This window comes from Patagioenas fasciata, chromosome Z (genome assembly GCF_037038585.1).
Source record: "Patagioenas fasciata isolate bPatFas1 chromosome Z, bPatFas1.hap1, whole genome shotgun sequence".
In the NCBI taxonomy this organism is placed as follows: domain Eukaryota; kingdom Metazoa; phylum Chordata; class Aves; order Columbiformes; family Columbidae; genus Patagioenas; species Patagioenas fasciata.
Window position 1 is genome coordinate 41,120,050 of NC_092560.1, and position 12,640 is coordinate 41,132,689.

The 12,640-nt window shown below is 41.4% G+C and overlaps 1 protein-coding gene across 4 annotated transcripts in view; it reads left to right on the forward strand.

Moving 5' to 3' along the window:
- PIGG (phosphatidylinositol glycan anchor biosynthesis class G (EMM blood group)) overlaps window positions 1–12,640 on the forward strand; it is a 97,653-nt gene that overhangs the window by 47,924 nt on the left and 37,089 nt on the right. For 3 of the 4 annotated variants that reach the window (XM_065860586.2, XM_071802453.1, XM_065860588.2), the window contains one exon: window positions 423–732. The exons of the other annotated variant lie outside the window; for it this stretch is intronic. In XM_065860586.2, the coding sequence (XP_065716658.1) occupies window positions 423–732 (310 nt within the window). The remainder of the gene's footprint in view (window positions 1–422; window positions 733–12,640) is intronic. 4 annotated transcript variants of the gene reach the window in all.

Here is a 12,640-nt window from a genome sequence, read left to right on the forward strand (position 1 = left end):
TGGGGAAATTTATTGTGCTATATAAAGTGACATATTTACATGAATATATTTATGGATCTACAGCTTGAATAGTAATTAAAAAATTATGTTGGTTACATTAACTGGCATATAACTTTACTTTTGTATTTTAGGTTAGTTTAGTTTTTAGCACAAGCTGTTTTCTTTGCTAAAGTTGGTTTTGAGGTGTTATAATTTCAATATGAACCAATTTTAGAGTTTTTGTATTTGAGAAAGCTCTGTCATGAAATTGGCCAGTACTAGCCTTAGAATTAAACCTGTTTGACAGAACTGCATTGGTTTTGCACTTCTCTTGAAAGACTTTTTGGCATGCGAAATAGATATTAGTAAGTATCTCATCTTTCTGTTGTTTATTTATTAATTATTATTACTCTTTTTTTTTTTTTTTTTAATTTCTTCTTTAGGGGGATTACTGAAGCTCGTTTTGTTTATGTCTTTGTTCTTGGCATAGTCTTCACTGGCACTAAAGATATACTAAAGTCACAGGTTATTTCTGCAGACTCCAGTGTGAAGAATACAGGATTATGGGAAGTTTATAGTGGACTGGTTCTGCTAGCAGCCCTTCTATTTAGACCCCACAGCTTACCAGTCTTGGTGTTTTGTCTGCTGATTCAGACAATTATGACAAAATATATCTGGAGACCTTTGAATTGTGATGCAACACAGATTACTATCATGCACTACTGGTTTGGCCAAGCTTTCTTTTATTTTCAGGTAAGCTGAATACTCTCCCTGCTACAAGGGTGGGAGCAGGAATGGGGTTCAAAAGAAATATTGTGCACTGTGAGTAAAATACCAACTAAATTTTAGAGTGGAAAAGTTTACTGAGTTCTCAGAAAGGTTTCATTTCTAACTCTATTATTAATGTGTGGTGTGGTTTTGTTGTTTATTTTCCCCCAGAATCGGGGAAAAGATACATACCGTGGTAACTTCTCCTCGATATAGATTTCTGAAAGTGTTAAAAATATAGGATACTTATACCAGGGGTGATCTTGGTCTGTTAGTGGATCTCCTAGATACTGTTCTAGTGATAATACATTTAAAAATTTCAGCTGAGTTGATTAATACTGATAAAACGCAGATGGCTTTTTGTCCCTTCTTCTTGAGGCCTACAAAACCTTTAGTAGCATCACAATAGGTCTACATGCAGTTTAAGACTGAAGGGAAGTTCTGTGACAAAGTATTTATCTTACAAGAATCAGAACTAATTGCCATTCTTATTATATCAAATGGTATCTTTTTTCCTGAGGAGCCTCACTGATTTCAGTAACATAGTTCTCTGTATTGTAAATAAGGTTGCAATTCCTCAAAAACTTTTCTTAGCATCAAAGCTGGAGAGGTTTTTTCTACTGCTAATAGTGTTGGATACTTGGCGTAGCAGTTTGAAGAGGGCATTTGTTAAGTTAGGCATCAGGTTGTTTCTGGTTTAGGAAGAGACGTTTTCTGATTTGTTGCAACATTTCAAGGAGAGATGGTGTTTGCTTTAGTTTTGAGACCTGGCGGTGGATGTTAAAACTGTGGTCAGGCTTAGAGTACTTGCTACTCTGTTTCTGATCCTGTTAGTACTGACCGACTGTTGGCTTGACTTTGCTCTGAGAGTACATGTCAGGATAGAGAATTGTTGACGGGGATAAGATCATCAGAATTCTTCCCTTCCTACCCAGTTTTCCTGCTCAAAGGATGTAACATTTCTTAGTTGAGTGGCTTTTAAAGGTTTTGGATGTTACTGTTCAGGGAGTCAGCTCTGATTACAGACTTCTGAGAGCAGCCCCCAGTGAGGCTTGCAAGAAGCTGAAGGCAGGACTCTCTCAGTACTGAGGTACCAAGCAAGAACAGCTGCCAGAAATTTAGGATTTTATTCGCAGCCTACCTACCATTATTTATGGAAAAGGGACTATAATAAAGAACAGTTGGAATGTTTTCATAAAGCACCTGTTTTCAGTGATGACGAGTTCTTGGTACAGTTGGCTGAGAATTTCACAGAACCAACAAATCACAAAAGAGTTGAGACTGGAAGGCACCTCTGGCAGTCTTTCAGTCCAACCTCCCTCTATGCAATGGCAGGTGAGCCAGATCAGGTTGTTCTGAACTGTGTCCAGTCTGATTTTCAATACCTGCAAGAAAGAAGACACTGCAACCTCTCTGGACAATTGGTCCCAGTGCTTTACCACCTTAGCCACTGGTGGTAAACTTTTTCTGGTCTTCGAACAGAACTTCTTGTATTTCAATTTGTGTGCATTGCATTTCATTCTTTTGCTAGTCACTGCTAAGTGGCTGAGAAGGTCAGAATCTAGCTACATCTTCTTTACTCACCCTCGTGAGGTAGTTATACACATTGTTATGACCCCTACTGAGCTTTCTCCTCCTCAGAGTAAACAGGCCCAGCTCTTTCAGATAGGTGTTTATATGACAGATGCTTCCTTCCCATCATCATCTTTGTGGCATTTCAGTGCACTTTATTCATTACAGCCATGTCTCTCTTGTGCTGGGGAGCCCAGATGTGATCTCACCACAGCTCAGCAGAGGGAGTGGAGCATCTGCCTCAACCAGCAAGTGATGCTGTTCCTAGTGCAGTCCCAGGTGCTGCTGGTCTGCACAAAAGGCAAATGACTGGTTGACAGACAACACAGTGTCCATCAAGACACTCTGTCCATCTCTGCCAAACTGTTTTTCAGAGAGCTATACCCCAGCCTGACCCAGGGTGTGGATTTATTCCTCTCCAAGTGCCAGACTTGAGATTTTCCTTTGCTGAACATAATGAATTTCTTGTCAGTCCATCTCTTCAGCCTGCCAGGGTGCCTCTGAATGGCAGCGCACCCATCCTCTGTGTCAACCACTCGTCCCAGTTCTGTATTGTGTGCAAACTAGCTGAGGAGGCACTCTGGCCTGTTGTTCAGGTCATTAATGAAGATGTTAAACAGTATTGGTCCCAATGTTGAGTCCTGGAGTTGATTGCAGGTGACTGACCTCCAGGTGGACTTTGTGCTGCAGATCCACAACTATGTGAGCCCAGCAGCTGAGCCAGTTTTCAGATGACCTTACTGTCCACTTTCCTAGTCTGGACTACATCAGTTTGCCTGGGAGGATGTCACAGGACACAGTGTTAAAAGCCTCCTTTCATTAGATACGTATAGCCTATGTATCTTTGGCAAATATGGAGATGGGGTTTTTGCCCTTCATAATTTGAAAGCATCTGATGTGCAAAATATTACTGTAGAAAAGTAGAATGGTCAAGCTGGTATCTCATAAGATTACAGGGGCTAGAAAGGTCCCTCAAAATGTAAGTAATGCACTCTCTTGAGTTGGTAACTTTCTCCCAGTTTATTCTGATAATAGGTTTTCCTGTCTGGGACTGTATATCCAAGGATGGAAGAAGCTTCTTCCAGAAATTATGTTTAGTTTCCTGCTCTTTGTATGTAGGTTTGCTCCGTGTATAGCATTCTTATCTGTGCTACCAAGGGAAAATAAAAAGTCTGACAACCTACAAAACCCACTTCCTTCATTAAACATTCTTCTTGGATATTTTTAAGCTTCTCCTTCCCTTTCATTTGTGTTCGTAGCGTAGAGCATCAATGACTTGTTACAAGGGAAAAACTGCTCAGTTTGTGTAGCTTAAAATCAGGATTGAAGTGTTTTATTGATTTATTAATGACACATAATTAACTGGCCATCCTATATAATTAATAACGGCACTTAGTTAACTGGCAGTCACTGAACAATAGATGCAGGATCCATACCAGATATACAACAGGTGAATATCCACCAATTTCTATCCAATTCTGCATACCTGATTTGAAAAAGATGCAGTCCCCATCCATGCACCAGGACTGCTCTCTCACAAATTCATAGAGAGAACCTTTCCTTCAGGTTTGTTACAAACACTGTCTTCTCATGGTAATGCAGGTTCCTCTGTTTACACACACTCTAGTGATGGATGCTGGCACTCAGGCTTTAAGTGTTTATGTATATCTCAAGAGTACCATAGACGACTGACCTCAGGAGAAGCTATAGATGATTTTGCATGGTTATGTACACTTCCCAGTTCTTACTTACTCTAGTGATGGAAGGTGATACTCTGAAAGTATCCATGTTTTTAACGATGTGGCTTTCTGGTTTAGTAACCTTTTTTACTTTTTTTTTTTTTTTTTTTTTTTTTGTTTAAATAAGCTATTTAATCTTTTCACTTTGTGGGCAAAAACAGGAAAGTCTTTACTTGGTGATAGCTTTCAAATTCCTTCCTTGCTTCTGTGCCTCCTAGTGAAGATACACCGTTTTTACTGAGTAAGCTGGAGGTGTCCCATATTTAGCAACTACCTGTCTTGGCCATGACCATCAACACTGAGATCTTAAATTTTGACTGACTTAGGAAAGGGTTATATTTCAGACAGAGTATGTATAATTTGTTCTCAAATACTGAATAAGCAGTAAGGAAGTACAACTAGGCTGTTTCTGCTAGAGAAGTCCAAGTTCTCAGCTTCAGTATTGACCTCTGTTCAGCCTGTCTTGGTGCCAGCTAACAATTAATTTTCTGCTTCTGGAGCAAGATGATATCTACACTTGATTGCTAGGGGACAGATGTGAAGGAAGCACAACTATATTATTAGACATAATGTGCAGAGCTGGCATAGGTTTAATGTCTTCCCTGACTTATTTCCCCAAGTTTTGTGGTTACTAGAGCTACCACTATTCAACTTGCTGGGTTCAGACTAGTGCTAGGTTTTAATTCCAGACAGGCATAAAGAGCTAATGTGGCATAAAAAAAATCATAGCAGGTTTATGGTTGAAATACATAAATTGGAAAACACTGGAATTTGTTGTTGATTTACACTAGATTGGATACGAAATTTAAACAATGCTAGCTAAATAAGGCAGAAGAAGAAGAATATAAGTTAAATAGAAAACCCTTCCATCTGGAAATAGGAGGGAGATTTAGCAAACTACTTTTTGCACATGTTCGGTGTGATTATGAGGAGAATGAGACTTCTTGCCCTGGCTGCTGAGCTTGTATTAAATCATGGTAGACAAGAGGGTACGTAATGACAAAACCAGTAACTCTGTCTTGCTAAGTGTGGAATGTAAGTGATGGCCTTTTGAATATGATCATGAGTAAAAATAGCCTTGTTCAGGATAGCATATTTAATGAATGAGACAGTGTTCTTTTGAAAAATATTGTAGAGTCCTTAAAGACTTTGTGGAAGTATAGCTGTGAAAATCCTAAGTGTATAGAGGAAGCAAGGTTCATTGGAACAGATACTATTTTTTATTAATCAACTGGCATAGTGTATGAAATTGGGGGTAACAATGAAATGCCTGTGTGTGGAAACGAATATTTTGATCTTAAGTAGAATGGGGGGCAGAGGGGAAGGTTTTGCATTCTACACTTCATCCACACCAGGGCCCTGAGTACATCTACTGTCTAGGTGTTTAGTTTAGCAAAGTACAAGGGCATCTTCTTCACTGAGAGGAGCTTTGGGAGATAGCTAAAATGAAGGGCCTGGCCCTCCTTTCCTTTGGGAGATGCTTTTAATCTGATGCATTACTGGCTGTGCTGTGTCACAGCTGTATAAGCAGGTATATCTGTGTGGGTCTTGTTCCTTCTTGATCCTGATCTGGGCCTGGTGGTTGGGCTTCCTGTCCTAATTTTGGACCTGACTTGTAATGATTGTAACTATAGACTTGCTGTGTGATCCCTGGAGTGCATCTGGCCCTGATCACTGTCTCTGGATCCAGTACTTACCTGGACATGCCACTGAGTATTCCCAGTGCTCCTGACTTAGTGCTCTCACCTGCCCTGTTTTCCCCCATATTTCCCACCTTACTTTCCCTTGTAGAACCAGCTGGTCCTTGCTGCTCTCTGACAATATGAACCTGGAAGGCAAATTTATTAAACTTACATGGGAAGACTACACATTAACTCATTTTTCCAGCCCTTTATCAAGATCTTTGTGAATTGTATGCACTGGAAAAGGTTACTCACATAGGTCATGCAGTCTTCATGGGATGCACCCATGAGTGCTGAGAGATGTTATTGCCAAACCACTCTCCATCATCTTTGAAAGGTCTTAGAGAACAGGAGAGGTGCCTGAGGACTGGAAGAAAGCCAGTGTCACTCCAGTCTTGAAAAAGGGCAAGAAGGACAACCCAGGAAATACAGGCCAAAAAGCCTCACCTGTGTCCCTGGTAAGGTGATGGAACAACTTATTCTGGACATATTCCCAAGCATGTGGAGGAAAAGGAGGTTATCGGGAGTAGTCAGCATAGATTCACCAGGCAGAGATAATGTTTGACCAAACTGATAGCCATCTATGATGGTATGATTGGGTGGGTAGACAAGGGGAGAGCAGAGCAGTGGATGTTGTCTACCTTGACTTCAGCAAGACTTTTGATACCATCTCTCACAACATCCTCATAGGCAAGCTCAGAAAGTATGGGTTGGATTAGTGCATAGTGAGATGGATCATGAACTGACTGGACAGCAGAGCTCCGAGGGTTGTGATCAATGGTGCAGAGTCTGGTTGGAGGCCTGTAGTTAGTGGGGTTCCGCAGGGGCCAGTGTTAGGTCCAGTCCTGTTCAACCTGTTCATCAATGACCTGGATGAAGAGACTGAGTGCACCCTCAGCATGTTTGCTGATGACACACCAGAAGGCTGTGCTGCCATTCAGCGACACCTGGACAAGCTAGAGAACTGGGCAGAGAAGAATCTGATTAAATTCAACAAAGGCAAGTGTAGGGTCCTTCACCTGGGTAGAAGTAACCCCAGGTACCAGAACAGCTTAGGGGTTGACCTGCTGGAAAGCGGCACTGCAGAGAAGGACTTGAGAGTTCTGGTTGACAACAGGTTGACCATGAGTCAGGAATGTGCCCTTGTGGCCAAGAAGGCCAACGGTATCCTGGAGTGCATTAGGAAGAGTGTGACCAGCAGGTCGGGGGAGGTTGTTCTCCCCCTCTACTCTGCCCTGGTGAGGCCACATCTGGAGTATTGTGTCCAGTTCTGGCCTCCCCAGTTTAAGAGGGACAAGAAACTACTGTGAGGGAGTCCAGTGGTGGGCTACAAGGATGATAAGGTGTCTGGAGCATCTATCTTGTGATGAAAGGCTGAGAGAGCTGTGTCTGTTCAGTCTGGAGAAGAGAAGGCTGAGAGGGGATCTTATAAATGCTTAGAAATATCTGAAGGGTGGATGTCAAGATGATGGGACCAGACTTTTTTCAGTGGTGCCCAACCATAGGATGAGGGGAACGGGCACAGACTGAAGCACAGGAGGTTCCATCTAAATATGAGGAGAAACTTCTTTACTCTGAGGGTGCCAGAGCACTGGAAGAGGCTGCCTAGAGAGGTTGTGGAGTCTCCTCTGGAGACATTCAAGACCAGCCAGGACACATTCCTGTGCGACCTGCTCTAGGTGAACCGGATTTAGCAGGTGGGTTGGACTAGATGATTTCCAGATGTCACTTCCAACCCGAACCATTCTGTGATTCATGCTTGGAGGTTTTCAGAGCTTGGCTGGATAAAGTCCTGTGTTGTTTATGTGTAGCTGGGTAAAAGCACTACATTTTTTTTAGTCTTTTTTGAGTAGTTAGGATTTTTGCTTTGTTTATTGCTTCGCATAAATTGATGGAGAGAAGCAAAGTTAAAAATATGCTAGTGTTGTCAAACAGACAGGAAATTAATACATTTAGTCTACTTATTTGTCAGGATAGTAGTGCAAGCTTAAGAACCTCTTGATGTATTTTTCAACAAGCTTGAATGATACACTGTTTTTTCCTAATCTCTTGAGTTGTCCACATCTAAAACTCACCATTCACTTCCCAGAAGTATACTGTATCTTTGTCACTGCTACTTGCCCTTCAAATGCGGTGACAATAGAAATAAATACCTTGATTGTTTCTATCAACTATAGCAGCTCCTAAAAAAAATTATGTTGCTGTAAATATTTCTTAAAATATTTTAGTTACCTTGGATGAAAACTTATAAAGGAACAAAAATTCCATGTATTTATTTATTAGTCTTGTGGTTTTTTGTTCGCATCCTTAGAGCACTGTATCTGTAGAAGAGGAGAAAGAAAATACAGTCTCAAAACCTTTAAGACTTGTTTATACTTTCTGGTGTTTTTATCACTGGAGGAGAACAGAATAGATTTGTACATTTTAGGAATCATTTATATCAAATTCATTTTGCCTTTAGGTAGAGAGATGGACTGAGTGACATTTTCAAGTGGCTTATAGCTTTCTTGTTACAATTTCAAAACATTGTAGGATAGTTTTTATTGGAGAGGACCTCAGGAGGCCCACAGTTCAACCCCATTTTCAGAGCAACATCAGCTGTGCGGTCAGACCCGTTTGCTCAGGGTCTTGAAACCTCCAGGGATGGAGACAGCAGAACTTTTCTGGCCAACCTTTTCCAATGACTTCATTTGTTCACCTTAAATTATTTTCTTCAAATAATTACAATAAAGTCTATGCTTGTTTATAGAGTTCCAGTTACTAGAAAGGCATACAACTATGTGAAGGGTTCAGTGGAAGTGCAGTAACAGTTTGCTGTGTTAAATCAGTCATTAAACAAGTCAGAAGTGTATCAGTTTGTCTTGCACCTCTATACTTCTCAGTTCAGTGAAAGTCATTGAGATACTGCAGGTAATAGCTTATATTCAGTGAGTGATGTGGTATCTGAAAAGTTTTCAGATAAACATTGCAGCTTTGAAGAGGCTTTTAGATTCTTTTCATTACTGTCTATGGAGGGATTCTCCTCTGTTACTATAGCAAATATGCTGGGTACCAGTGTTCTTATATTTATGCCTCATTTATCTAGATCATGATGCATTATCATGGAATGGTTTTATGCAATAGTGCATTGTCTCCTATGACTTTGTGCCCTTATCACAATAAGCTATTGCACTGTTTCAAAGACGTGAGCAATACTTTAAGATAAATCAGACACTCTGAATTGTCAGTTGTCTATGTATTGCGTGAAGTATTAGAATTTCATAAGCTACAAAAATTGAGTTCAAATGTATGAATTAGTCTTGGAGAAAGATATCCAAGATGAAATAAAAATACTTCTTAGTGCTCAGCAGGGTTCTTCCAGTAGTACCTGTGGAGTCATCCATGAGGCTCAGCAGACTCCTGGAGAGAGTGAGGTATTTGGACACTTAACATCCAGTGTGGTTGGAGTTTTAAGTGTGTGGATCCAAGTGTGTGCATCCTTCCTCTCCTTGTTCTACAGTTACATCACTTTAAACGAAGTGAAAGATAGGTGGAATTAAACCTGTGGGAAAGAAACCACAGGGAATTTGGGGAGAACGTGGAAAGCTCTGTTCCTTCCTCCTCATTCCCTCCTCTGCCCTCACTACTTTCCTGAGGAGATGTCAAGGGTTTAGATTCTGGGGTGACAATAAAACCCTGGCAGATGTATTGTTAACCTCCTCTCCCCCCCACTTCCCCTCTTGCCCCTCCCTCTCCCCCCTTCCCACTAAGGACAGGCAATTGGGAGGAAAAGAAGGACAGAGAGAAGAGAGTTCGAAAAATTAAAAATGTTTTTGCTAATGCTACTACTAAGAATAGAGAAAATAATACAAAATATACAAAACCAATTTTGAAAGTCTCAGCAACTGCAGAGCCGGCATCCGAAGTCCTGGATTGGGCTCTGCAGCCAACTGAAGCTGGATTCAGTCTCTAGGCCTCAGTTCGTGGGGACGACTAGCAAGACCCTCTCCTAATGTTGGCCATAAGCAGAAAGGAAAAGAAGGCAAAAGGGATGAGATCCTCGTGATCTCCCACTTTTATATGAAGTATTCATGTGAATGGAATGTTATACACAGTTGGTCAGTTTCTTGGTCACCTGTTTCTTGTTGCCCCTCTCCTGAGATGTCCGTCTGTGCTTATCAATAAGTTTGCATTCCATTGCTATGTTTACCAAAACATGTATCTGGTTCTCCAGGAAAATGCAGCTAATATGAAGGCTTCAGCTGACAGGCAAAATTCACTAAAAGAGAAACATGTTTTTTAACAAAACCAGGACATTCCACCCCTTATAATATGACATTCACTGAATATTTAAACCTTATCAATACAATCTAATTAATCACTACTGATATATATATATATATATATATATATATATATATATATACACACGTATGTACATATATACACAGGAGTAATTAATCTTAATCAGTGGACCATCCTTTGACAAGTTCATTAAGTTCATTTTGTCACAACAGTCTCCCAGGGCAGGAAAAAATGGTACAAGTGCATCTCATGACCACTGTTTGTGGGTTAAAGACATCAACTTCAAAGAAGTTGTCAGGCGCCACTCAAAGAAGCTAGCTCTGGTTTCATTATCACTGTCTTGATCTGAAAGACACTTATTAAACACTGTTAGTATGGCAATTCACATCATGCAGTTCAGTATTGCATATTTTCACCTAAAATCAAATCCCCTTGAGGTACACACCGAACTTCTCCATCCTTAAGCATCACCCACCAGGTGCTGCCAGGTCCCTGAGCAAAAACAATCCCACAAATGGGCTTGCCTTTGCCTGAGGCAGAAGTAACCCAGACTGCCTTTCCTGACATATTTTTCATGTGTACTACAGGGACTTTGTCTCCTTCCACAGTGTGAAGAATTTCTGATTGAGCAGGCACGGCTCGATTGGTTGATCCCCTAGCGTTGACCAACCAAGTGGCTTTTGCTAAACGTGAATCCCAGTTTTTAAAGGTTCCACCACCGAGTGCCTTCAGTGTAGTTTTTAACAAACCATTGTACCTTTCAATATTCCCAGAGGCTGGTGCATGATATGGAATATGATATACCCATCCAATATCGTGTTCTTTGGCCCAATTGTCTATAATACTGTTTTTGAAATTAGTACCGTTGTCTGATTCAGTTCTTTCTGGTGTACCATGTTGCCAGAGGACTTGCTTCTCAAGGCCCAAGATAGTATTTCGGGCTGTAGCATGAGGTACAGCATATGTTTCCAACCATCCAGTGGTTGCTTCCACCATTGTAAGTACATAATGCTTACCTCGACGTGTTTGTGGAAGTGTAATATAATCAATCTGCCATGCTTCTCCATACTTATACTTTAACCATCGCCCCCCATACCATACAGACTTTAACCGTTTCACTTGTTTGATTTCGGTGCAAGTTTCACATTCATGAATAACCTGTGAAATAGCGTCCATAGTTAAATCCACCCCTCAATCGCGAGCCCATTTATATGTTGCATCTCTACCTTGATGCCCTGAAGCATCATGGGCCCACCGGGCTAGGAAAAGTTCACCTTTATGTTGCCAGTCGAAGTCCACCTCAGCTACTTGAATCTTAGCAGCTTGATCTGCTTGTTGGTTGTTTAGATGTTCCTCAGTGGCTTGACTTTTAGGGACATGAGCATCTACATGACGAACTTTCACAGGCAGGCTCTCTAGCTGAGCAGCAATGTCTTGCCACAGTGTGGCAGCCCAAATGGGTTTACCTCTGCGCTGCCAGTTGCTTTTCTTCCATTGCTGTAGCCACCCCCACAAGGCATTTGCTACCATCCATGAGTCAGTATAGAGATAGAGTATTGGCCACTTCTCTCATTCAGCAATATCCAAAGCCAGCTGGATGGCTTTCACTTCTGCAAACTGACTAGATTCACCTTGTCCTTCAGTGGCTTCTGTAACTTGTCGTGTGGGACTCCACACAGCAGCTTTCTGCCTTTGGTGTTTTCCTACAAGACAGCAGAATACATCTGTGAACAGTGCATACTGCTTATCAGTCTCTGAAAGTGTATTATACAGTGGTGCTTCTTCAGCACATGTTACTTCCTCCTCATCTGGAGACATCCCAAAGTCTTTGCTTTCTGGCCAGTCTGTAATCACTTCTAAGATCCCTGGGCGATTGGGATTTCCAATTCGAGCTTGTTGCGTGATCAATGCAATCCATTTACTCCATGTAACCTCGGCTGCATGATGTGGAGAGGGAACCGTCCCTTTGAACATCCAGCTCAGCACCAGCAGTCGAGGTGGTAGGAGGAGCTGTACTTCAGTACTGATCACTTCTGAAGCAGCTCAAACTCCTTCATATGCTGCTAGTATCTCTTTTTCAGTTGGAGTATAGTTGGCCTCAGATCCTTTTTATCCTCGACTCCAAAAACCTAAGGGTCAACCTCAGGTTTCTCCTGGTGCTTTCTGCCAGAGGCTCCAGATAAGTCCATTATCTCCGGCTGCGGTGTAGAGCACATTTTTAACATCTAGTCCAGCCCGAACTGGTCCAAGGGCCACCGCATGAGTTATCTCATGCTTAATTTGTTCAAAGGCTTGTCGTTGTTCAGGGCCCCACTCAAATTGGTTCTTTTTACGAGTCACTCGATAGAGAGGGCTCACAATCTGCCTGTAGTCACGAATATGCACTCTCCAAAAACCTACAACACCTAAGAAAGTCTGTGTCTCCTTTTTATTAGTAGGTGGAGACATTGCTGCAGTTTTGTTGATTACATCCATTGGGATCTGACAACAGCCATCTTGCCATTTTATTCCTAAAAACTGGATCTCTCGTGCAGGTCCCTTGACCTTGCTTCGTTTTATGGCAAAACCAGCATCCAAAAGAATCTGAATTATTCTCTCACCTTTCTTGAAGACTTC